At 39.9% G+C, this 26,136-nt stretch overlaps 1 protein-coding gene across 1 annotated transcript in view; it reads right to left on the bottom strand.

Annotated features, from left to right (window-relative positions):
• The window catches only part of GNAL (G protein subunit alpha L), a 199,073-nt gene extending 174,551 nt beyond the window's left edge, over window positions 1–24,522 (bottom strand). Inside the window, exon 1 of the mRNA XM_067290715.1 lies at window positions 24,018–24,522. Within this exon, the coding sequence (XP_067146816.1) occupies window positions 24,018–24,522 (505 nt within the window). The remainder of the gene's footprint in view (window positions 1–24,017) is intronic.
• Between the last annotated feature and the right edge of the window lie 1,614 nt (window positions 24,523–26,136).

The following is a 26,136-nucleotide window of genomic DNA, read 5'->3' as shown; positions in this document are numbered from 1 at the left end:
TATAACGTATTTAAAAGAACATAAAACAGGACTTTATCAAGCTTCAAAATTTCCTTGGACAAGACAGTGACAAAAAGGCAGCATAGGTATTATGAAAAGGAAAGGAGATCTGCCAGTTGTTGAGTTACACTGTAGTTTTAAGATCTAGCATTGTGGTTTTGTTGAGAATTACTGATATAGATCTTAAATGTGTGATGGCAATGAAAAATTGCACGTGTCAGCCTGTCCCCCTCAGGATGTGTTGGCTTGAGGTCATGTACAAGGTATCTTGCATTACTAGCATGAATGTTCCCTATTTCCGTTGAGCTGGGCTTGATGCATACCCCTTGTAACACTGATATGAATGTGGAGAAGAACATTTCTAGTTTTTTTCCAGGTAGTATTTTAATGATCTTTACAGAATGAGAAGTGAACTACTTCTTGGTTCCCAGACAGTAACACTTTACCCTGGACCTATAACCAGTTCTGCAGTTTCTTATCTCAAACTCCCAAGTTTGTTTGAAAAAAAGGCTTTGAGCAACTAATATAAAGACTCAAAGGCAAATGAGCAGATGTCTGCAGGCACAATGGCTTATGCCTTCAATTTTTATTAATTTTTTAATGCATTTTATCCTTGGCAGCTCAGGAAGGGAAAGCCTTCTGAGATAAAGGAAATAGCCTCATATAAGTGTCTCTTACTCATTTTTCATCTCTTGGGTTTTCTAAGTGGGATTTAGTGCAGAGACAGCCCCTATTTTCATCTTTATCTGAATGATGAAACTAGCTTTAAATGAATTAAGCTTGGATACCATAAGCAGTCACACTACTGCTGTGCATAGACTATATTTACCTGTTTTCCATATGAATTGCTAAATCTGTTTGTTTTACTATCTTATTTTCTTCTGCTTGATATTTTATGAACTTCAACAGTATGGCTTATGTTTTAATAGTTTGATAAATAATGGTATCTTCACAACATGGCAATGAAACACAGAAGACAGAACAAACAACTGATAACTTAGGGTAGAGGAAAAAGGTAACAAGAAACTGATGCGCAATTCTGAGGGTCAGTGAGATGAAATGAAGTGAAGCCACTCCAGTGCTGGCTTACAGACCAACACCACTAACACTGAGATAGTTGTTCATTCACATATGAAGAGACTAGACTAAGGTAGGAAATTCCACTACATATGATTAAGCAAAGTGACACTATGATACTTAAAGTAGTCTCAAAACATAACAAACTTCATATCACATATTCATACACAGGAATCTATCCTTACCTACACTGTACCTGGTCTCTGCTTAAATGGTAGCCTCTAGTTCCCTTGGCTGTCAACACAAACTAGTGGGATTCCTGTTGCTTCCCACCTCACCTCAATCCCACAAAAGTAAAGCCTCTAAAAAAATACTTAAATTAGATATGGAAAAGTAGGTGTTTGAATTAATAACCAGCATAAATGTCATACATGTTCATTTTCTTATTCTTAATCTGTTACCATCTCCCTTGATCTCCTTTAGGTTGCCATGCACATGTTTTGATACTCTTTGGAGAAAGTTGGTTCAGATACTTGAAAGTAAGTCTATATCACTTCTTTAATTAGCATAGTATTAAAACCTGTAGTCAACTTTTTAATGTATTAGTAATTTCTCTTTTCAATTATTGGGCCACAAGTTCATTATTACTAACATTCAATATTTCTTTCTTTGCTTCGCATTGACAGGTTTCACTGGATTCCAAGCTTGACGATCTAAACTTGACAACAGTTATGCCACTATCAATCACACTGGCTGATACTGTTTCACTACTTCCAACTGGTGTCTATCAGGCAGAGTCTGACTCAGTACTCAAACAGTCGTTCTGTAGGAAAGACTATGGTAGTACAGTGCCAGAACAGAGTCCTGGTCCTTGTGCTGTGGTTAACACCCCCACCCCCTCAACTCGACAACTAAACTCCAGAACCAAAATAGCTTTTAGACAAAATCTTTTTAGGCAAAGGATCTGAAACTCTATCCCACCATGTAAGTTTTGTCAACAGCCGAGGATCTTCACCAATGCTATCTTTACCTGCTGTGGTGGGAGTGGGAGAAGAGGAATTTTTTTCTCAATTAAATGTCTCTCTGCAGTCATACAAACTGAACTGAAGTCTCAGATGAGGATATTTTTCAGCTCAAGTTGACCTGTTTTCAAGCTGCTCCATTGGAAACAAAAGCTAAGAATATCAATATGAGTGTGTTCTTTTTAACTGTGATTAAAATACAGTTCATCTGCAGTAGGTTACTTTATTTTCTCTTGGTATTTGCTGCCACCACCAGGATTAAAGATATAATGCAATGAATACAGAATTCATCATGAAGAAACCATGGGGAGGAGTAATACTGCCTTGCAAATCTTTCTCTGGTCAGTCCCACTTCTTGGGTTTGTTTTCCCATTTAAGACTATGGCTCCTAGTCTCCTCTGAGGGCCTTGAAAAGATGAAACTAGGGAGAAATCAGTGACAAGTAGAACAAGAAACCTTTCCAAAGCTGTGAAGATGTACTCTTTCCTCCTGCACATTTACACATTATTTACGCATCCAAGTTTTACCAAAAAAGAAAGTCCTCCTAATGTCTCATCTTAGTGGTCCACATAAGTCCCACAACCATGCAAATTTTGGTAAAGGGTTTAATATCAGTTGCTAGCTGCACTAGCACCACTTCATTAACACCAGACCATTAAAATGCCATACATGCAGTTTTGATAAACAAGTATGGATTAAAAACAAACAAAAACCCCAAATGTATTCAGCTCTTTAAATATAACAGGAGAACCCTGCACTGTTAATTTATTATTAGTGATTATTGTGATGGATAGATTTTTCTTTAATTATTCAGCTATAGTCTTTCCCACACGAGAAAAAAAGCTGTAAACGGTTTTTAGTACCAGACTAAACCTGCACAAGAATATTATTCATAGTCTTGGTAGGTTGATATAGACAAAGTGTTAGTAGTCAAGGATATATCACCCTCCAAGAAGCCAAAAGCTTGTGGTCATAATATTTATTCAGCCATAAAAGCCCAAAGGCTGACTCCCTCCCTTCCCAACATCTTCAGGGAAACATCACATCCCCTTCAATAACTGTATTTGAACCTTCCTAATTCAAGTATTAAGTATAATACCCTATCCCTTTTGCATCAGAAAGTGGAAAGGTTTCTTAGCCATACTTTTTCTTTTAAAACTTGACATCAGTTATTTAGTTTGAGTTAGCTCTATCTCAAAACGAAAGCTAAAATAGGTTTTAAAGAAATCTCTTTTGGGAGATAAGAAGTTAGGAACATCCTCATCTCACTGAAGACCAGTGGAGTCTGTTACCTACTCATTACTAATGAATTACAAATGACTGATATCTGCAGTTAATATCTATACCAGTACCATAAATGCGCACGTCATGTTGCTTAAGAACAAAGAGTAGGACCCTCTGGTAGCATTTGTATTCGACCGTTCCTCAAGCTCAGCACACTCTAAAGCAGAACACAGCCAGCAACATTTCAAAGTTCCTCAGGAGTGAGCAAATGTGCAGACAGAGGGAGAAACAACAATGACTAAGAGACAACAGAAGTAGAGGAGAAAGTGAACAGAAAAAGGTGTAGAGGTAGGAGATGTCCAGCTGAACTGCACATATCAAGTAACTTGTCTTACTGCTCATTAGCTGTTCTTTCTGCTTTTAAGTGGTAAGACAGTTGCATGAATGTACTAGTAGATCCAGAACCATTAGTCAACAGGCCTTCACATGTTTCATAATTTCTTGAGATTTCAGGGATGGCATAATACTTGGTGAGAAGTTGGACAGAGTTTCAGAAAACCACATGAGCAACACTTTCATTTTTAGCAGCTAGCAGCAAGTCACCAATATCAAAGATCCTGCTAAGCTACCACTGAACATCACAAAAGCCCCGAAATAGCTTGCTAGTATCTAGTTCCACCACTTTTGCACAGAAGTGGTCAAGGCCTTCAATCAACCCTGGCACTGCAGATTTCCTGAAGGGGCTGAACCCTGTAAACATGGAAACTGGCATCAGTTCGGTACAACAACGGTTGGCATATAAACTTCAGAAAGGAAGATTAATCTCTCATTTTTAGTGTAACTCTGATGCCCTTTGGAAAACAAATTGGAAGAATGTAAATGTAGATTCTATTCTTGAAAGGTAGGATACAGAACAGATAAAAGCTTGAATTAGCACCATCTTAGCAAAAACAATAGAGAATAGGATCCCCTGCTTAAACAGTTCCTCATTTACACTCGTGCAGCTTTTAAGTCCCAGAGAAGAAAAAAGTCTTTGATCAGGAAAGAAGGGAAGGAAGGAAGAAAACAAACAAAGTGCTATTTCAGCTTAGTGCCCACTTTTCCCAAATTTCCTAAGAACTAAACAGATGATCAAAACCCCAACAAAAAGAAGAGTAATAGCTGAAATAGATGCTCAATGAACCTTCACTGAGTGAAAAAACAGACTCTCCCAACATGAACAGATATCCCAAAATAGTTACAACATAGGATACAGAAAAGATCATTGCACTGAGAAGCTTTTCTATTTAGTGAGATAGGCAGGCTCTTCTCTGCTATTTCTGAGGATCTCTCCTTCAGGAGTGGAAGATGAGTAGCATAATAAAGGCTTACATGTTCTCTAACATTCAGGTCAGATTGAAGCATTTTAATGTTAGCTCAGCTTCTCTATTGCTATGTCCAGACCAGATGATTCAGGTGAGAGGGACAGCAGGAGTCATAGGATATTCTGATTTCAAAAATGCTTTGGGTATTGTGCCTGTGCCTTGTCTAACCTTGATCAGAATTCTTAACACTAATGAAGTGTCAAGAAATGCACTCACCGATCCCTCTCATCTTGGTATCAGAGATTTTCTGATCAGAAATCATTGGTGGTAGGAAAAATAGAAAATGAACAATTCTGGTGCTTCTTTAAAAGAGTTCTGGAACTGGTTCTTGCTGGCCCATCAGAAGAAAAGCAAAGCTCTGCACAGTTTTTCCACTAGAGATTCAAGGCCCTGGGATAAGCAAACTGCTGAGTTGTCCAGGAACTGATCACATAGGATAATCACCTTCCAGCAAAGGAGCAGTGACTTTGTACCACCACCCTTGCAGTTACAACACACTGTAGCCAAGATGGCCACTGTCATGGTGATATATAGATCTCATATGGTAGACTAGAACAGGCGTGTCTTTTGAACAGCAAAGGATGCTGGTGTGACACTTCAGTTCTTCTGGAGATTACAGTCTCTGTATAATGAAACTGCTTAGGCAATTTCCATACTCAGAAGAGACGTGCCCATTGAACACTGACAGGATTGTTTCATAGCTTGATGAATAATGATCAATTAATAGGACAAAATCCACTGAATGCAGAGAGCACAGAGTCACATCAGAAACCACCTAATCTCTGCCTTTCCTCCTCCTCTGCTGGGGCAATACAAGGCTGCAGGCATCATGAGTACAAGAAGTCATGTGCCTTGAAAAGGATAGATGTGATTTTAGCATAGTGATTTGCCAAGAGATTTATTACAAAATCAAGTTTAACAGACTGGAATCTCTCCATCTCTAAAGAGCTGATAATTGCTTCAGCCCATTCTGTGGCTTGTGATGGTATGAGGTTCAGATCAACATGCCAGAAAAGAAGCAGAAGAGCAGCTCAGGCTCTATCCACCTGAAAGGTCCATTCACATTATCAACTAATTTTATAGCCATCTGATGCATACAGCAACTCAACATTTTGGGGAAGGCTCAAGTGGTGGAGGTGAACAGCTGGAGAAAGGAATCAAGTACACCTTGAATTAACACTGATCTTGTCTCAGAAGACAAATTTGGTCAGACTTACTGCTATATGAAAACCAGGATGAGACAGTTACAGACTGGAATAACTTTGGCTACTATCACCACTTGAATTTGAACTTCTGGTGAAAGGGGTTCACTAACTCTAGGGCAGACACCAATCCTTCTTCCCATATGGTAGTTATAGAAACTCTGAAGGGCACATGAACTGCTTCTATAGCTCTTGGGAACAATTTACTATCTTTCTTTAGCCAGAGTAGATTTTCCATGAGAGATGTTGCTAAAAATGGATGGAGTTGGAAAACTGTGAGACAGCAATGAAATACCTGAATTGCATGGTTATTATCTACCATTTCTGGTACCCCAGAATCTAATGTTATTTCATACCAATATAGGAAGTGTACTTATTTGGTCCCAAACTTGGTGTGAGCTGGAGGAGATGGAGAGTGGGAACAGAAGAAAAAATAAGTAATAAACTATAATCTTCTTTGATATGCATCTTCAGAGCTGCTGCTTCCATGTCCACTGTTCACCAGTAGTAATGGACACTTACTGCAGTCTATAGCAGTGGAATCCATTTACATCGAGACTTCACGGTTGCTTTCATAATTGTGGTTTTGGTGGCAACAGGTTTATCTACGACCTGAGTTCATGATACTAGACAGCAAGTTTTGCAAAATGTCACAGAATAACTCAAGAAACATTCAAGGAGTAAAGAGTTAGTCAATGAATGAGGACTGAACAGTGAGACACCATGAGTTGCAAGATGGTGGGCTGAGGCCTGCACACCTCTGCATCTGCCTTTTTGATGAACAAAACTACAAGTTTATCTGCTGCATCTACCGTAACATGGAGTGATGCACTAGTGCCAATCTAGTGCATCCTGCTCCATCAAAGCGCTCTTTGAGACCATTTGGACTTCCAAAAATAACTACTCCCTAATGTTAGTGGGAAGAAAGTCTTGTAAAAGCACAAAGAGTTTGAACTTACATCTGGCAGAAGGTGTCTGAAAACACCTAGGCCTGAAAAATAAACAAGAGGACAGAAAACAAAAGCCTCTGTGAGGATGTTAGCTGACTCTGGGATATCTTCACTCATAGGCAGTGACATACAAGATGGGGAAATTGATGAAGAGCAGCCACTAAGCCACATGAATGTTGCACCTCCTTATTAAGGAAACATCAGGCAGCTGAGGATTTAGTTTAGCAAGACCCCAAAAGAATGGCTACCATTATAAAATGCCAGACCAGTATCTTGTACATAAATTTCATCAGAAGATGATCTTTCATGAGGTGATACTGGGGTTAATCCCCATGACTCCTCCCTAAAACAGTCTCCTGTTACATTTAAAATAAACACTGAAAGAATGTTTTCCTACTTCCAATTCTTAAAATTGCAAAAAACTTCAAGACTGAATGAACAGCTTTAATTTTACAGTGGGACAAGCCATGGTAGTTTAGCTGCAGAACCCTCCTTCACTCAGGGCAGAGCAAACAGTGAATAAAAAACAAATCAGGTGATACAGCATACGATGATGGTGCCTACAAACTGTTGAAACTGGTTGAAACTAGCATGAACAAAGAAGCTTGGCACTGCAAGCAGGCTGTTACGGTTTTGGTTAAGGAAGAGGAACCCTACCCTCTCTTTGCCAGAGAGGTTTGCTTCACTGCACATTTGATTGCATAGCAAGTCACACACAAGTGCCTTCATATCCAGTGGCACGGTTCTTTACACCTGAACTAGCAGGTAACTCTGGGGATACAGGATAAAGTTTGAGTGCTACCACCGAAGTAATCTGACACCTGAGCTATAGCGATGCAGCCCTTCCACTCAGCAGGTGCGGTCGAGTCACAGCTCCTTTTGACTACAGCTCCACTCATACACAGTCATTGAAATCCAGCCTCAATTTCTTCCATAACTGTGGACAAATCATTAGACTTAAAGTGCTGATAATCCTTCAACACTTTCTTTAGAATTTCTCTAGCCCTTTTTAAAAGCAACTTGCAATACCCAGAAGTTACAATAGCCAGACACCAGCTCTAAAATTCAGTCAGTACTGATCTCAGCTTAGATATGATCCAACTGGATTTATTAGTTCAGGCACAGTACCACAGAAACAAGACATGCCATGTTGCAACAAAAAAGACATGGGGTCTAAAATATTAAGATAAAACTGCATCATATTTCCTTGTTTTGAATAGGAATTGGATCCTAGTTTGTTCCAACTAACGAATGCAGGATTTCCAATATTCATTGTTATCAAGTGCTCTGCTGACATATGTTCACAACTTGTATGGCTCAAATAAAAATTTATGAAGTGTAATTTTATAGTCGTGCACATTTGTAGGGAATCAATGGCAGGCATATTAATTATACAAAAGTTCCATACTAGAAATTGTACCACTACCTAAACAGTTTTACCATCAGAGTTGATAAACTAAAGCAGAAAGCATTGTGGAAGAGGTTGATCATACAAAGAAAATCCTGGAAATACTCGATTCATTAACTGCTAGTCTGCTTCAACTTGAGGTAAATCAGCTTACTGACTGCATGAACAAGCTGTTTCTTAACATTTCATAAGCACTCTTGCCATGCATTAGCAGTGAGGGGCAGGGATCAAGCTTTCCCTCACAGGACTATGACTATCCATCTGTCTAGGTTCAGAGCCCTTTGCTTGGAGCAATGAAAGATTCCCTTTATTCTTTGCTTATCCTCTTGCTCCCAAAGCTGGTCAGATAGAGACTTTTCAGTTATCAAAATCTGCACTGCCAACGCAGTCTGATAACCTTTGCAAAGCATGACAGTTTTCCCAACATGGCATGCTGCTGCCAATATACCCTCTGCTATATTGTGGGTCTCTTGCTTATCTGAAGTGAGGCAAAAGGATGTTAACAGTTGCTACAAGTCATCATTCTTCACTGGACTAGAAATAAGAGATTCTAGATAGGAGATCCAGAAAACAGTATACTTTAAGATTTGAAGAATTTTTCATGCTGTAATGGGAGGGAACAGATCAGGATCTGAGGGGCTCAGATTGTTAGGCTGATATTGGGAAATACAAAATGGTACAAAAGGTTCAGTTTGGCCCAAGCTGAGTTTTCCTATAGAGGTGAATCAGATGAATTCCTGTACAGCTGCAGCATTAGCATTAAGGTTCCTCATTTTCAGTGACTTAATTTGAGAAGCAGTTTTCAGAAATGCTAGAAATCATGAACCAACATATCAATAGAGAAACCCAGGGTACTAGCTTTGTGTACCAGCTCTCTAAGAATTTTAGAAATTTCAAATAAAGCAGGCTGTAGATATCTAAACTAATAATTAAAACTTAGATGACAGGTGACAAGTTTGATCTTGTTCTTGTTTTACCTAGATGTTCCATTTGTAAAACAGTAAACACATCTGTGGTTAATTCCTTAGAAAAATTCACATTAAATACCAATAACTTCTGTATACAATGAGAGAACTATACCACATATGGAAAATAAAAGAAAAATAAGAAGAAAGATGATATGCAGTCAACATGTCTTATTCAGTTACTATTATTTATTCTATATTGTAAGACAGGTGGGAACCCTGTCAGGAATGAAGAAGGAAGTACAGGCAGTCATGGAATTAAAGAAGACATAATGCATGTAGGTATAAAGCAAATATACAAAAGATGAGAACTGAGTTTGAATAGATACCCTTCATGCTGGTAATACCTAACCTTTGCATGTGTATTTGACAGTTTAACTGTAGTTAGACTGAAGCCATACTAATGGTTGTAGCTGAGCCTTCCCATAGTTTTCATTGCAAGATGCCATTTTTAGTTGATTAGTTTATTAGCGTTTAACCATTCAGGCTGAAGTTTTCCTTGCTTGATATCTGTGGACACTTAACATTGCAACGGAAATTAAAAAATAAAAGCAAATAAGTATTCTGTCAGTATTTTAAGAAGTCTGCCATTTTGAAATCTAAATAAATTTGGCAGCATGCTACTACTGAGTCAAGAGATTGCTTACTGCACTGGGCTTCATGAAACTATCTGCATTTTCAGTTTTAAGTCTCGGAATGAAAGCTCCCTTAAAAAAAAAAAAAAAAATCCTACCCTATTCTAACAAAAGAATTGCAACCATAACTTTAATAGGTCCCCAGTACAAAGAGACAAAAATAACTCTAAACAAATAAAAATGAAAAATATACTTCATGTAGGTATAGACATTCAGTGCTGACCATTTCACTCCAGTTGAACTTGGTGGGAGATAAAACCTGCTCAGTACTTTTGAAGCACTTCCGATGATGCACACCATATTCAAACTGAAAAGTGAGACATTCAAAGATAAGACATTTATGAAAAGCATTTTCCTCCTTGCCATGGGGTCTCAGCTCCCTCTTCTAACCCAAGCAGTAAATTCCAGACTGATGACACTGTGGAGTTCAGTTCACATCTGGGATTCTTGCAGCTGCAGCCGGACTTACTATGCTTTTCATGTAAGAACGCTTTTTACAGACTTGCACATGGCACTGATTTACAACTTCAGATCTTTACATAAATTGCTACATCAGAAACAGTAACACAACTGCACCTATATTTCAGGTTAATTTTTCCACTCCATAGTTTATGCCCATGATCTATTTTAGAAAACCTTTCTAAAGAAAATGCACATTTCCTCCACAGGAGGGCTCCCTCTGTGGAGAGTTAATTAAAATACTACAAGACCTCGTCCCAGCAAGAATATTTACCAGAACACCCACAGAGGAAGGGCCATCCTTTGAAATGTTAAATAAATTGTCAGCGATACATAGGGGTCAAAAAAAGCTTTTCAGGCCATCCAGTGCTCTAAAAAAGGAGTGTATACCTGAGAAGAAGGAAAAAACTGTTGATTAAGTGATGAAGGATTCAGTCAAGTATTTTCTAAATTGAGATAATTGTTACTGTGAATTTAGGATGAGCTAAAGAATGAAAATACCTCAATGTGTTCAGAGGGACTTAATTGTTCACATAATACATAATAAAGAAGAGGATTATGAAGGTAAGAACTTCTCTGCCTATCTTTTAGTATGGGCTGGAACAGGAGTTGACTTCCAACATGCTATCCATACAACAACCAAATTCTGACCCCTATAAGCAGTTTTTGTAACTAGTCATCTTTCCTAATTGTTACAAAAATAATCAAAGACACTAAAAAGCCCACCAAAAATAAAACTTAATTTGCTAAGTGCTTGGATTTAACAGCTTTATGTTTTGAGTTGGACTCTTATGGTAAAGATGATTTCAAAACCTGAATGATCAGTAATTTTCCAGCCATAAACAAGGAGGGCAAAAAGTAACAGGAGTCACCTGATCTGAAGACCAAAAGGGCAAAGCAACTGTTTTCGATATCCAGCATGGCATAGAAGACATTTTCGTTCCACATACAGTAACAAATAAAAGAAGGAAAATAAAAAACAGCAAGAGCTTTTTTCCTGTACTGGTCTGTACTGGTCTGTAGTAGTACTATTTATTCAACTGGCTTAATATTTCATCTTGACAAAGTATTTCCAGCTTTTTGAAATATCAGTTCAAATAAGCAACTTGTCTATCTTTAAGAAAAGGAGAGGGAAGTAAATAATTTGTACTACTCAAAACACAGACTATATTTGAGAGAGGGAATGGATGAAGCAAAATACAGCTGTGTCCAAAATATCTTCAAGGTAATAAAATTAGTTTGTTTTGCCAGATACCATAATAGCACAATGCTCTTCTAGCTACCAGATCACTGCTAGAACAAGTCTTGGATAATCAGCTTCATTGTTTAATGAAAACATTCACCCAGAAATGTTAGGTTATGGTCTTCCCTCTAAAACAGTACCAGCTAACAATATCTTGTGTTTGCCAACACAGCCATTTCTTAAAAAGGATTCTTGTCCTCTTTCTTCACAAGGGGATCCTATCATTTATTTTTTAAAATATTTCCATAACAATTCCTTATGGGAAGAGTCCGAGTATGTCCTGCAAATTACCAAAAGTGCAAATTACCATAAAGAGTGTCAGCCATGTTTGAAGTTATTTCATAGAGTAATAAGAAGACCTCAGAAGAAAGTTTCCAGGTATGAGATGTAATTAGTTAGGTTACACACAGTTGGGGGGTAGAGTGGGAGGAATCATGTTCCATCAAGCACAGAAGTGGTACCTACCACCTAAGTTCAATCAATCAGTAATAAACAAGTCATTTGCTTAATTAAGAATAAATATTTGAGGGATACTGATGACAAACATGGTTGATTAAGTTAAAGGCTTATGTCAATATAAGACATTTGCTACTATAGATAAGCTACACATGTATGTCTGATGTTATTCTGAAAAAAAAAAATCAATATGCTGCATTTTAAGTGGATCAGGAATTGTCTAACAGATAGATTTCAAGCACTAACTGTGAATCATTGAATAGTTGCAGTATTGCTAGTGAGGGCCTTACAGGATTAGTGAAGTTTTACTCACTGATTGGAGATATCAGCATGACTAAAACTAGCAGATCAAAAGACTGATGTGTGGATGAACAACAGTGCTGGAGATCAGTGACTCCCTGGATAAGCAGTATACTGTCAAATAAAACTCTTTAACGAGCCACTGCAAAGTCATATCTCTAGAACCAGCAGAGGCAGGTATAACAATTTTATAGGTTAGTTTCAGAAGGACTTGAATCTATAATAAGAGGATTATATATTGTCTGATGAACTGGGTCAGAAAATAGAGACAATACTTCCTGCGGAAAATAAGTAAAAGAATACCAGCAAAAACACCACTAGAAGTGGACCTTGTCCACTTCTGAGATACTGAAAAAACACAAACAGTTCAGGCAAGAGCAATAGGCGAAGAGCAGTTTTAGCTTTTAGGGAATATTTTCAAATCTGTTTTCTTCCAGGGAGTAGTTAAAAGACAGTGTGAGTTACAATTATAAGCAAGCATAAGGAAACAAGCATATTGTGACTTCCAAGCAAGTAGAATTTGAATCTGGTGGGTGGAATAAATTATGTATCCTAGTCAGAACTGAAATAAGGTCCCAAAGATTATCACTGCTTGAAGACTTTATATGAAGATTACCTTACAAATATTCATCTTAATATTCAAACAACTTAGTGATTAAGAGCACAGGGACTACTGAAAAGTTAAATGGTCTGTTGGTCATGTAGGGAGTCCGATGGAAAACCTTGCTGGTCACTTCTGCACTTACAGTGTACTTATTTATAAATTCCTTAAATCTATTCTGTTGTCTGTTTGCTTAGCTCATGTTGACAAAACAGCTACCAATACTAAAGTCATTATAAATCTAATTTTAGAGAGAAATGAGCTAGGGGATACAGGACTGAATTCAAAAGATTATGTATATTTATTTGGTACTCAGTAATATCTTTAAATTGATTTTCCTGCCACAGAGGATTAAGAGAGATTAATTCATCTCTTTGCACATCATGTAAACAGTCATTTCAAGTAATTTTCTAATTACTCTTTTAAAAGGGTTATCAGGACAGAGAATACACAGAACGAACAATGGCAGAAATCCTTACTTTTAAATAAGATGTGTGTTTCTTTGCAGGTCAAATAAAGTGAGATACTACAGAATGGCATCTGAAGTGTCCAGAGGCTTTAGATTCACTTTAAATAAGAAGCCAGAAGGGGGAAAAAAAACCCAACCCAATAACAAAAAAGAAACAAAACAAAGAACCCCACACTGGCTCTCAAACTCTTTCAGTCATCATCTTAGATAACAGAATATCGCACATAAGAAAAGGTTAAATGTCAATGACAGTCAATGTAGAAAAGTGCACTGATATTATGCTGTTTAGACTTGAGAAGATTATATATTTGTTCTCCCTCCCCCGCAGTCTATATATAGTAAGTGCACTGAGCACAGGAGAACTTTAGTGGACACTGCCATTGCTCAGATAAGCAACCTGGACACAAAAGCTGTGGTATTAAGATAATTAATGCTTCCCCTCATCCCCAAGAGCAGAACCAGATATTGACATGTACCTGTTCTTACCTTAGGCAGAAGCTTTATGGGGAGGCAGCATGATCGGGAAATGTCTGCCCATTGCCATTCAGAGCAGAGTCCGTATTTCCATCTCCTGAAACTGCTGGATCAGGAGCACTAGCAATGGTAGTGGTCACAGCACAAAGCACTGTGAAAGACTGGGGGCTGGGGAGGGTTCCTTCTGTGACACAGTTATTCGGAAGGCAGTTTTTGACCTTTTACTGCAAGGCTTTAGCTTTTCCTAAGATGCTGCGAAGTATTTTTCAATTTCTGACAGACAGACCGCATATGCATGGATCCTTTTTAACTAGATGAGGCCTATTGCTAAATGGCTGAGTGGATTGCTCTTCAAATGATTCTTCCTTCCTCAAGTCAGGAGTGAGTTCAAGTACCAACAAATTATTCTCTCCTCCTTTTCAGCTTTTCCCTGGCCCAGCTCTTCTTCCATCCCTGGAGGTTTAAAGACCAGGCGACATACACCTGCACTCAGAATCCACGGACAGAGAAGAACTCTGCACATAGCAAGTCAGGCACCATTCTCAGTGTTTTTCTTTTTTCCCTCCTCTCTAGTGAGTCAACATCCTCGCCTCAAGATGATGTAAAATGCAGAAGGTCCTAGGAATGCGTATGTTACCTCCTTAAATATTATTGCTGTTTTCCTGTTTAAAAACATAGTACAATTGTACTATTTCAGTTATTAAGTTGGAAAGACTGCACGGACAAGCTTATGAATCCAGATACTGCACCAAGGAGAATAAGAAAACCCAAAGAAGCAGCACTGGAATTTGGAACAACAGTCTTAAACAGGGTGCACTTAAAGCTTAGAGAAGCTTCATCATGATTGCTACGGCTCCTGATCTAAAAGCAAGAAATCTGGAAACACTAAGTCAAATGCACCTCTACTCTTCTGTATCAGCCTTCAACTAAGAGAAACAATGCTCTACAGCAATGAAGAATCACAATAAGTTTAAGGCTGCTCAAAATACTCTTACATGCAAGAACAGAAATGTATTTACTAAAAGGCCAAATGCACGATAGTTATCTAAATGTAGTTTTTACCCAGTCATTCTTCAAGAGTCAAAACATTGTGATCTCCCATCACAATTTCATCTATAAAGAGAGATAGTCCAGACCAATATGAACCTGAAATTCAGTTCTGCTAAACAAACCAAAGCAATCAGAATTTACATGTCTGAAGGGTGATTTTTTCTTAAGCATATGCAAATATGCTAAAAAATTTGAGATTTCTGTTTTTCTTTCAAGATATTAAAATCAAAGGAAGATCAACTATTCAGTGTGAGCCAGAATCATTGTCTAGTAGTTCCCATCTGTTTTTCTTCACTGAAATACTTTAAAGGAATAAAAGCAAAACAATTTGAACAGCTAATGTTCTGCATTAAGCAATGCTTACAAGTCAGTAGATCCAGTGTGTAAAATGATGCGAAAGTTACCTTCAGTTATAGATGATTGTTATTGCTGCTTTCCTGCTTGTTTATGCATGACAATGTTGCATAGCATCACACAAAAATTCTAACATACTATACTGTTCTCAAGTACAGCTGAAGCAAAAAACCCACCCATCTTGTACACATCAAGGATTTTTTCTTTGTTCATTTTTAATACTAGGTGATTAAATGATTAGGGGGAAAAAAAAACAAAAGAAAAACAAACTCTTCTGGAATATCTTGCCATTTAGAAAGGTGTATAAAAAAATGAAAAACAGAAACAACCAAACACACCACCCACACCTCATTAGATTATGAACTGGTTATTTCTGCATATACAAATTATTATATTCTCCTGCATCTTAGGCTTACCGCTTGTAAAAACAAATTTCTTTTTTTTGTGGTCTTATACAAAGCCTGGCACATATGTTGGAAATGCTTAATATCTCATTCATATCTCTCCTAGAGGATGAATTAGAGAAGTACAGGAAGCTTAGAACAAGCAGAAGATAACACGGTAACTTTATTTTGTAATTCAAGTGTCCAGTGAGACGGGGTGGGGGGGAGGGGAAGAAAAAAAATCTTTACAGAATACATTACACTTGCTCTGTTCTCGTGAAGGTTTAAGCCCATGAGATACGCCAGGATAATATCCACTTGTACACTCTTGAATGCTGAAGTTTACCCACCTGGACTTCTCATGGGGATATACCATGTTTTACAAGAACTTCAGTGGTCCTGTATGTGTGTGTATACTATTATAACTCAAAGGGTATTATCTGAAATAGGAAGTCGACATGAATTAAAGCATGTGAAATATGAATGAGAGCTCTCACTGAAGAATAAAGCAACTTGCTTTTGTTGTAGCTTAGTTCTCAACATGTGAGGTGTTCAAGAAAACAAAGATGGTCTTTATTATGAAGGCACTGCATAAAATCATGCATTCTGCATTTGCTTCAGGATCCAGAATAAGTGATATGCTATAATTCTCTTAATTATGGAGTAACAGAGTTGGTAATGCCTCCAGCAACATTCATCACAATTTTAAATAAAATATTGAGTTGCTTCATATAAAGTACCCTTGCTTGGAAGAAAAAGGATCCACGATCATCCACACTTCTGGCAGTTTAATGTAGCCTTCACTCCTCATGATGGAAAAATAAAAGTGTTTTTATCCATTTTAATCCACATATGACAAAAATTAAATGCAGAGTATATTACATGCCTCAAAAAGGGAATAATTAATTGAAAAGGGGGGGAGGGAGGGGAAATGCTACCTGCAAAAAGTGGAAACTCAATATACTGTCAGATTGTTATTACAGATATTTTCCAGCCCGCTACTTTTCTCCATTGTGTGCACTAACCCAAATCACAGGGGAATGTTTTCCTTTTCTGCAGCTTCTAAAGCAGAATTAGCTTGAACTGACTGCTGTTGCCTGTCTTAGCGTAAAGGAAGGACTCTTCATTTCTAATTACTTAAAATTAATATGGTTTGAAAAATAGAAAAATAAAATAAGGTTTGAAAATTAGGTTTAAATTAAAAAAGGTTTGAGAAAACCTGCTTTCTACTTTTAAATGGTTTCACAAGCTTCAAAACATACCTGTTCCCACATGATGTAAATTCTTGGCTAAAACAAAGATAAAAGATATCAGTACAACATTTAAAATGACCTGAATTTGACTTGCTACAGTATTTTGGGAAAGAATAATTTCTCAATCTTGAAACTTAACATTCAATTAAACATAAGTGGAATTCATAATTCTTTAAACTTAACTTTAAAAACAAACAAATGTAAAACACCAGATTGTAAGGAAGCAAGTCAAGTTTGAGTTCAAAGTGATCTTAACAGTCAACATCTTTTACTACAGGTGATTGATGTTATGTCTTATGTTAAGAGCATTAATACAGTTTTTCTTGGATTTTTTTTGATGCTTTGCATGCAACCATAGAAAAGCAGAAAAAGGACCCCCTCTCGCCAAAACAAAAGTCCCCTTTCTTAGCTACTTCTTGTCTATTCTAGTTTCACAGAGCAAGTCCTTCCTGTTTAATGCAGTTTATCCAGACAGGCAAATATCTTAAGTCCTTAAACTTGTTATTCAATATTCATGTGCATATAAGTCATGAGAGACAGGAGTTTCACCTGCAGTTATACAGTGCTACAGGGATAATATCAAACATTGCTAGTCAGTTTGCTAAACATTCATCTGCTTTTGGAGGAGGTGTGAATATGACATACACAGGTCAAGTATGAGACTGCATTTCCTCCAGGCTCTGTAATTCTGAATATTAAAAAGAAAAGAAAACAAAACAAAACAAAAAAAAAACAAAAACAAAAAAGCAGGCTTATTGGTTTATGGTATTTTTGGCCATAAGACGAAACATCCACAATATTTAAAACAGGTTGTGTCAGGCAGTAACAGATAGTGGAACAGTAAGACCAAGCTTCTGCCCATAAAATTAAAGATATGTTGATTACTGCAGCACATCAAATGCCTCACAAGCTAGAAGAATCATGCAAAGCAGTATACCTTAACTATAACTGAACAATTTTAACTAAGTACTAAAGAACATTTTTTATTAAGAACAATTTAAGTAATAACTACTGATGTACATTTTTCATCTCTCAAAATAAATTTGCGTCTTCAATGGAAAGACAGAGAGCTTTAGAGTTCTTTTGGAATGTGGTACCACTTTACTGGCTGAATAACATGTGCTTCATTTTAATGATCCGTTTAACCCATCAGGCACCTACTATAAAAAGAGTGTCTTGCTAGACATTAACAAAAACAAACAAACAAACAAAAGATCAAAACCATACAGAACTTTTGGAAATTAAGACTTCCCCAGTGCAGAATGGTAACTCAAAAATTTTGATCCCTTCTATTGAGGGGCAAGTGACAGCTGTTACCCTACTTGCACCACTGTTTTTCTACCATTATTCAGATTTCTATTGAGAAAACCATTTCCAGATCATTTTGTGGAAGCAAAACATTTCCAGAATGGCTATCAAGTAAGTTAAAATTGGTAAGCAGAGGGAGAGCCAGGTTTTCCCCACAGCTCAGCCAGTCTGCTGGGTAATAAGTTCAAGTCATAACTGCCTTGAAAAGTAAGTTGTAGAAAGTGATGTGCTCTAACAAAATACATTCTAGTAAACATTCTACCAAATTTATATAGTTTCACTGTGACAGAGATGCTAGAATGAAAACTTTCTCCCACCGCAAATATAGTTATTATTCATATAGCTATCTTGGAGATCGAAAAAAAACACCCACCAAAAACCTCAGAACATTCATTCAAGGAATGCATAAGGGCTCTGGGACTGGAGAGCAGTAAGGGATGAACATGGGAACAAAGTTTCAAACTGTATCTAATCTCCCAAATTATTTTCCTCTAAACTGAAGAATAAAGGCAAGAGGAAAGGGAACCAAATGCACAGACCTATATGTTTTACATAAAGTTTCCCTAGTGGAGAAGTTACAATTGTAATGTGAGTTTAAAATGACAAAAATAGTATCTTTCTTAAGCAAACTGGCTAGTGTCTATGCCACAATAAACACTTGCAGAATACACACCTAATTCCTAATAATGGAAAGTTCATATTGCATAAGCAATAGCTGCAAAATTCATCTTTGCACAGCTGTTAGAGCCTCCCAACATCACTATACTTAACACAGGATAGAACAAAAGTGTATTTGTTTTTCCTTAAATATTAAGTAATCTGAAAATAAGCAAAGTTAATCAAAGAACAGAAATGAGTTTAGACAACTAAACAAAAGCTGAATACAAATATTGAGTCATCTACAGAAGAAGAAAAAAAGGTAAGTGTTTTAAATCAAAGACCACTTTCAGTACACTTAAAAAAAATGAAATTAAGAACTAAACCCAACACGTCCTGATTACTTTTGCTTATCAGTTGCCTCATATGAGAAGAGTATATATACAACCCTTCATACAATGCCATAAGTTACAATAAAAGCAGAACAGCAGTTGGAAAGACAGTAGAATGATGCAAAGGACTGGGATTATAAAATCCATTTACTTTATTACATTGATCAGTATTTGCAGCCCATTACCTCAAAGTCCTGAAAATTTCCCAACTACACCTCCAGGCCTATGCTATAACTACCTGGCTGTAAGGATCCTAAAAATCTATCGTCATGGAACAATAAGCTTTTTTTGTAAAGATGAGGCATGCGTATCCAGGACGCAGCAAGAGCGTGCATTGCCCTGGAACGCAAGCGATGGGGCCCGGCTCAGATACAGCCCAGGGCATCGTCTCTGGCAGTGGCAGAAACGCCCCATGTGCACAGCCTTATGCAGGCACAGAGAAAGCATCTTAGCACATCAAGTTAAACTAAATTTGGATATTTATCAATAAGCAAGAATTGGTCCTATTTAAAAGTGAGAATTAAAGTTATCTTTAAATAGGATTCATAGAGTTTAATTCTAATACTTAGACGGGTTTTGGAAAGATAAACATAAGGGTTGGCTGATACCTTTTGCTGATGTACTTAGAAACGGACTGTAATTTTCATTTAAGAGCCACTGTCAAAGCAGAAATCCATTTTGCAACACAACTTAATACAGACAACTGTCAATAGCAAGTGCCTAGGGAAGAAGGTAAAAAACAATATTAAATTGTTTAAAAGATTGTATTAAAGAGTTCTGCGCTTTCAGTGATCTGCTGCTTAGGAACTTTTCAAGCTTGACATCTTTGCTTGATTTCCTTGAATTAAATTGAGATATGTTTCTTTCTATGTTTTATAGATTTTGTATGTAAATATTATCAAACGTCTAAATTTCACTATCAACTCAAATATCATGTAAACTGCTACAGGATCTGTTAAGTGAAGAAAATGATTATTTCCATTTTCCCTTTCTCAATCCCTATCATTACTTTCAGTTTCTGTTGAGTAGAAAAGCTTTTACTTTAAGAACTTTCAGTTTCGGTTTAGCAGGGAAGTGCAGAAAAACGAGTTCTGTTTGAGAAAGTCAGCCAAAGTTAGTAAGGCCACTGAGAGTCAGAGGAAAGGGAGAAATGGGAGTCGGAAGATACTGGAAGAAGACAATCTAGGAATAACGATTTTGTGAAAAACATTAAAAAAAGAGAGAGAGAGAGAGAGAAGTTATCTGGACTCGCACCCCACCTTCAGCTCACTTCAACATTACATGTTGAATTATACTACTATGCTATACTATTATACTTCTTAATTATACTACTATGGCTAGTACTTGTCTAAAGCCAACCCCTGTTCACCTCACTTACCCCCAAAATAGTTTAACATTCAAGAATAGAAGCTAGAAATTTAAATTGATTCCATAAAGTGATTTGTAATGTTTGTACAATTTCTAGGAAGTCACCAGCAAAAACTGTGTAGAGAAAAATGTTTTCAGTTTTCTGGAATAAAAGAAAACAAACAAACAAACCCCCTAAAACCCAAGAACAAACCCTCAAAACCCACAACAACCAAAAAACACAACACAAGACAAAACCAAAGCCTGTAAGTCTGTGAAATACATATGCATGCTTAAAAAAATCCTCATCTCATGGTCAGCAAAAGCATCCTAAAGGATTCTGCATAGATTTACATTTTCTCTTATAAAAATAAATGACAGAAGAAAAAAAAAAATAGACAAGAAACTGTGAACAGGATTGAAGGCAAGGTTCCAGCTCTTTCTCCTCTTTTTAAAATGGACACTAAACAAGAAACAACCAACCACAACTGAAAGCAAGTTTCCATTTTATGTCAGTTCATTCTGGGTGCAGAAGAGAAAACAAATAAATGGCATTTGCTGTTATTCCAGTACAAGCTAGTACGCCAGCACAGCCCCTGCTTCACACCTATAGTTATCCGATACAGATGTACCTCCTTGTATGTACCTCACATATTATCTGATCTCAAGTACAATGAGCCTTACAACCCCCCCCCCCCCCCCTTTCCACAATTACTGGTTATGACAAAACACATTAAGTGCTTCTGAATGTAGGTTAGTGGGGAGCTCAGCCCGACACGTGAAGCCTGAGACATTGCAGTGGGGAAGCTACAACAAGCAAGGACGTGTTCTGGGAGAGCTATTTACCAACACACACTAAAAAAAGTCTTTAAGAATTCATGATATCTAAATAATTTTATGAACAGCTGATCACAAAGCTGACTGTTCTCATTTGATATAATAAATGGAGAATTATTGTGGAAAATATTACAGTGCACTTTTAGGGAAAGGTCATTTTCAAGTGTTTATAGAAGGAAACTTCTAATGTAACACTTATTTAGTGATGCTAGAGATTATTAGTATTTCTACATGAGTGTATTTATTTTGCATACCCTTTTGATATCTGCATAATACTAGTAGTTCCTTAAAACATGCATCGGATTTTTCCTCTAAACCTGCCCCAGTTCACATACACAAACTCTTTCACTCTTTCCTTTTGTCCCCATACAGCCTTATTCATCACAGAGAGACAAACAAAAGACATATAATAACAAACCAAAATGAAGCTATTATTTACAAACTTTCATTAAAGAAAAAAAAAAACACCAAAAACCCTGTTGCTCAACTTTGTTTATTCTGCTGTCACTGCATTCACCATTTCCCCCATGTTATTCTATAAAAATTTTCCTCCTCTTCATAGCAAAGGTACGTGTTTATGTTCACTCTGTCAGGAGGATCTTCAGGACAGAGATCAAGTTATTTACCACTCAGACTGCTATAAAGTACCAACATGATAATGACCTTTATTCTAAAAGACCTTTTTGTACATCCTGTGTACTTTCCTCCATGCCAGGCTGTTTGAAAACGGTTACCCTCTGTAACGCAATTTTACTTTACTGCTTCTCTGACAAATCTTTCTAATTCTAAATATTTCTTTCTTATCTAGAGCAGACTGTCCACCTTGGAAACAGCAACACGAAGCACTTGCAACTCTCCCTACATCCAAATCTAACATTCATGTCAGGCCCTGATCTGCTGGGGATGAAACACTTATCCAGCATTTCCTCTCTGCGATATAGAGATCAGAGAATATATTGTGAGCATGATACTATTTGCATCAAATATTGTATTAAACGTGTCTTAGGAGCGTTCAGTTACTTTTAGGGTGCTGAGGACTGGAGCTGGTTTATTTTTTAAATTGCACGGTTCCTGAACAGGTGTTTACTGCTCTGGTTTACTATGACAACCACCCATGTTACTGAATACACACAGTATCTATTTGTTAGGATCCTTTTGTTCAAGCAATTACATTGCTCTCTAGAGGAAGACTACCAACCAGTCTTTGCCTTCTCATAGCCATATTGGCAACACGCTTTCAGAGATCAGGGGAAGAGAAACCTCCAAAATAAGCTTTTTTTTTTAAGGGAATATAATGTTTGAAGTTTTAGAGTTAAATATCAGACCAGTTCAAGTATCAGAAGAAGCATTTTACCCAGAATATTATGAATCCCATGGAGCAGGAATTACATCTTTTTCCTCTTTCCTTCTACGATCTGTACTGGTATCCTACAAACTGGTATTTTATGGATAACAAAGCTCATGATTTATTTTTAGAAATGGAGGACTACAGTTCTGGCAAACACTGCTTATACCTTTTGTGCACTGCTGTATTTCATATTTTCTCCTCCCCTCATCCATCATGAGGAACGAAGGAATCCAATAACATGGAAACACAGCTTTATAAATAAAAACGTATGACTACCCCAAATCTGGAATACACACAGATAAGCAACAAAACTATGTACCACAGAATTTTACCAAAACGTGCAAAGCAAGCTAATACAAAAGTAAATCAGTTTTTCCATGTTAGCAGAAATTACAGATTTATGATCACAGTTAAGAGGCCAAATAAGCCCTCTGCTTTGACCATAAAAAAACCCTGCAGTATGACTGTTCTGTTTCCTGCAGGAAATGAGATGCTTGTATTAGATACCCCTGTGGTTTTCATACTGTAAATGTATCAGCTGGTACAAAGCCTCTGGAGAGGACTATTAACTAATACTTAGAAAGAGCAGTGGCAACAGCAGACCACACATAACACCTCAGAGAACAGGGGACAAAAGCTGATGAATTACCTTTTTTTAAAAAAAAAAAGACTTTTAGAGCCAACAGCTGAAGAATACATCTTGAAGCAAAGCCTGTACACGTCAGGAATATACATACTTATATCCATGTATTTCCCCTTATATTGATTGCTGCCGCTTCAAATAAGGAGACTATTGCACAGCAGCACTCATCTTTCGGAGCCACAAGCCCATACTATCACTTCCCATTACACCATCACTGGTTGCACACGCCAGAGGAGGAGCATCCACTGGGCACACATTTTATGCAAGGCCTTAAAAAAAAAAAAAAAAAAAAAAAAAAAAAAAGCTTCCCATTTCCTCAGGCGCTAGCACAACTCCTGCCCGAGGCCGACAGCGCCGGGCGACGCAGCCCCCCGCTGCCTCCCCGCCTTTGCGGGACCAGCTCAGATCACATCCTCCATTGCAAAACCAGAGCCAGACGGCGAGGGAGGATAGAGGGGAAAAAAAAAAAAAAAAAAAGGAGGAGGAGGAGAAGGGAAAAGAAGGTGGAAACCCGCCGGAGCGGGGGGGGAGCGCGGGCCGGGCGGGGATGGCGGAGGGCGAGGCCGGGCCGGGAGCGGGCGGACAAAAGAGGGCGCCGGGGCCCGGGGGGCGGCGGGGAGGGGCCCCCGCCGGGCACCTGCCCGCCCCGGGGGGCCGGCGCACCCCGCGCGCGCACACACACACACACACACACACACACACACAAACACACGTACCCAGCAGCAGCAGGCGGTGCGTCTGCTTGTACTCCCGCTTCTGCTCCTTGAGCGCCCGGTCGATGCTCTTGCTGACTTTCCTCGCCTCCTTCTCCGCCTCGCGCTCCTCCAGCCGCAGCTTCTCCCAGGGTCTCTGCAGCGCCGGCGGCTGCTGCGGCGCCGGCTGCCGCGCCGCCTTCCCGCCGCCGGGGCCGCCGGGCTTGGGCAGCGCCGGCCGCTCGGGGGCCGCTCCGCCGCCGCCGCCGCCGCCGCCGCCGCCGTTCTGCAGCAGCAGCGGCGGCCCGTCCGCCTCGCCGCCGGGCTTGCCGCCGGGGCGCAGCAGCGCGCCCTCGCCGCCGCCGCCGCCGCCCCGCGGGGCGCCCAGGGGCTGCGGCGGCGGGGCGGCCGCGTGCGGCTCCGCCGGCGGCTCGGGCTCCGCGGCGGCGCCGGAGATGGAGCCGCCGCCGCCGGTGCCGCCGCCGGCGTCGCCGAAGAGCCGCGGGCGCAGGCTGTAGCAGAGCCCCATGGCTCGGTGCCCCCGCCGGGGACGTGCTGCGGCGCGGCGGCGCTGGCCTCAGCGCTTCCCGCCGGCCCTGCGCGCCGGGGCGGCGGCGGGGGGCGCGGGCGGGGAGGGGGCGCCGCGGAGCCCCTCACGGCCCCGCCGGGCCATCTTGCATTTTCCTCTCCGGGCGGCGGCGGCTCCTCGGCACCGATCACCTGACACCGAGCTGCCACCGCTGGGTCCACCTTACCGTAAATACCCCAGCGCGAGCCCACCGCGCAGGCACTGCGCGCCGCCGGGGGAGGGGAGCCGAGCCGAGCGAGCGAGCGCTCCGCCCGCGCGCACTCACACTCACACACGTACACACACACACACACACACGTACACACACGTACACACACACACACGCCTCCCCCGATGCCCGGGGTGCGCCCCTCCTGCGCGGCCGCCGCCCCCAGCGTTTCTCCCACCGACAGGCCGCTGCCGGCGCCACCGCCTCTGCCCCCGGCCACCCTCCGCGTCTTCCTGCCCTGTGCGCCCCGAGGGCTCTGCACGCCCAAGGGGGCGCCCGGGGTGGCCCCGCGGCCAGGGTGAGGCCCCAGGGGCTGCCCAGGGGGGCATAGCGGGGCCGGGGGGCACGGGGCGCCTGCTGCCACAAGGCCTGGGCCCCGGGCCCACACCGACAGGGAGACGGGGCACCGGCGCTGTGTCCTGAGGTGACGCCGAGGCCTAGGTCCTTCATGGACCGGGGACATGGTGCCAGCGCTGTGTCCCGAGGTGACGCCAAGGCCTAGGTCCTTCATGGACCAGAGGACATGGCAGCAGCACTGTGTCCTGAGGCGACACTGAGGCCTAGGTCCCTCATGGACCCCGGGACATGGCACCAGTGCTGTGTCCTGAGGTGACACCGAGGCCTAGGTCCTTCATGGACAGGAGACGGGGCGCCAGTGCTGTGTCCCAAGGCAATGCCGGGCCTCAGCCCCTTGCAGACGTACGTTTAGTCGTTCATACAGCTCCCACAAGCCCGCCATCCCCACAGCTAAAACATAATTTGCAGCCCATGTACACACTTCCCTATACACACATTCAACTTCCCGCCCACACGCTGACTAATTGTGCAGTGGGAGGAAGACTTTGGATGTAGCAGTATGAGAAAATAATAGGCAATATTCAGATTTGATCTCTCTCTCGCTTAATGTTTGCAACAGTAGTACTCCAACAGCATGCTGTTGTAGGCCATAGAGGAAAGACTGTTACCTGAATCCAGCCAGTTTCAAAGACAGTGGCCACCGTAATGACAAGAAGTCTTGGACAAATTCAGATTACCCTGTCTGCTGCTTAGTGCTTTAAATATGTCAGAGAGGTTTTGCTTCAGTTTCTTCCATCTCTGCATTCTTCATCTTCTCAGCATTTTTTTACTGTAATATTTCATAAAATTTTTTACCTGCTTGTTAGGGGACATGGTTACTGGATGAAACAATGTGTCTCTAAATCTTAAAGGTCATACATTCACTATTTTGATTGAAGAATACCTTAGTGTAATAGTAGCAAAAATAACACCTTAATTTGGCACTTAAGAGCATTAATGATTCTCTTCATGCATGCAATGCCTCTTTGGATTTTGTAATAACTCTGTTG

Source organism: Apteryx mantelli, chromosome 2 (genome assembly GCF_036417845.1).
Source record: "Apteryx mantelli isolate bAptMan1 chromosome 2, bAptMan1.hap1, whole genome shotgun sequence".
NCBI lineage: Eukaryota > Metazoa > Chordata > Aves > Apterygiformes > Apterygidae > Apteryx > Apteryx mantelli.
Note: the sequence above shows the minus strand (reverse complement) of the source record. Positions and strands in the feature narration are given on the sequence as shown.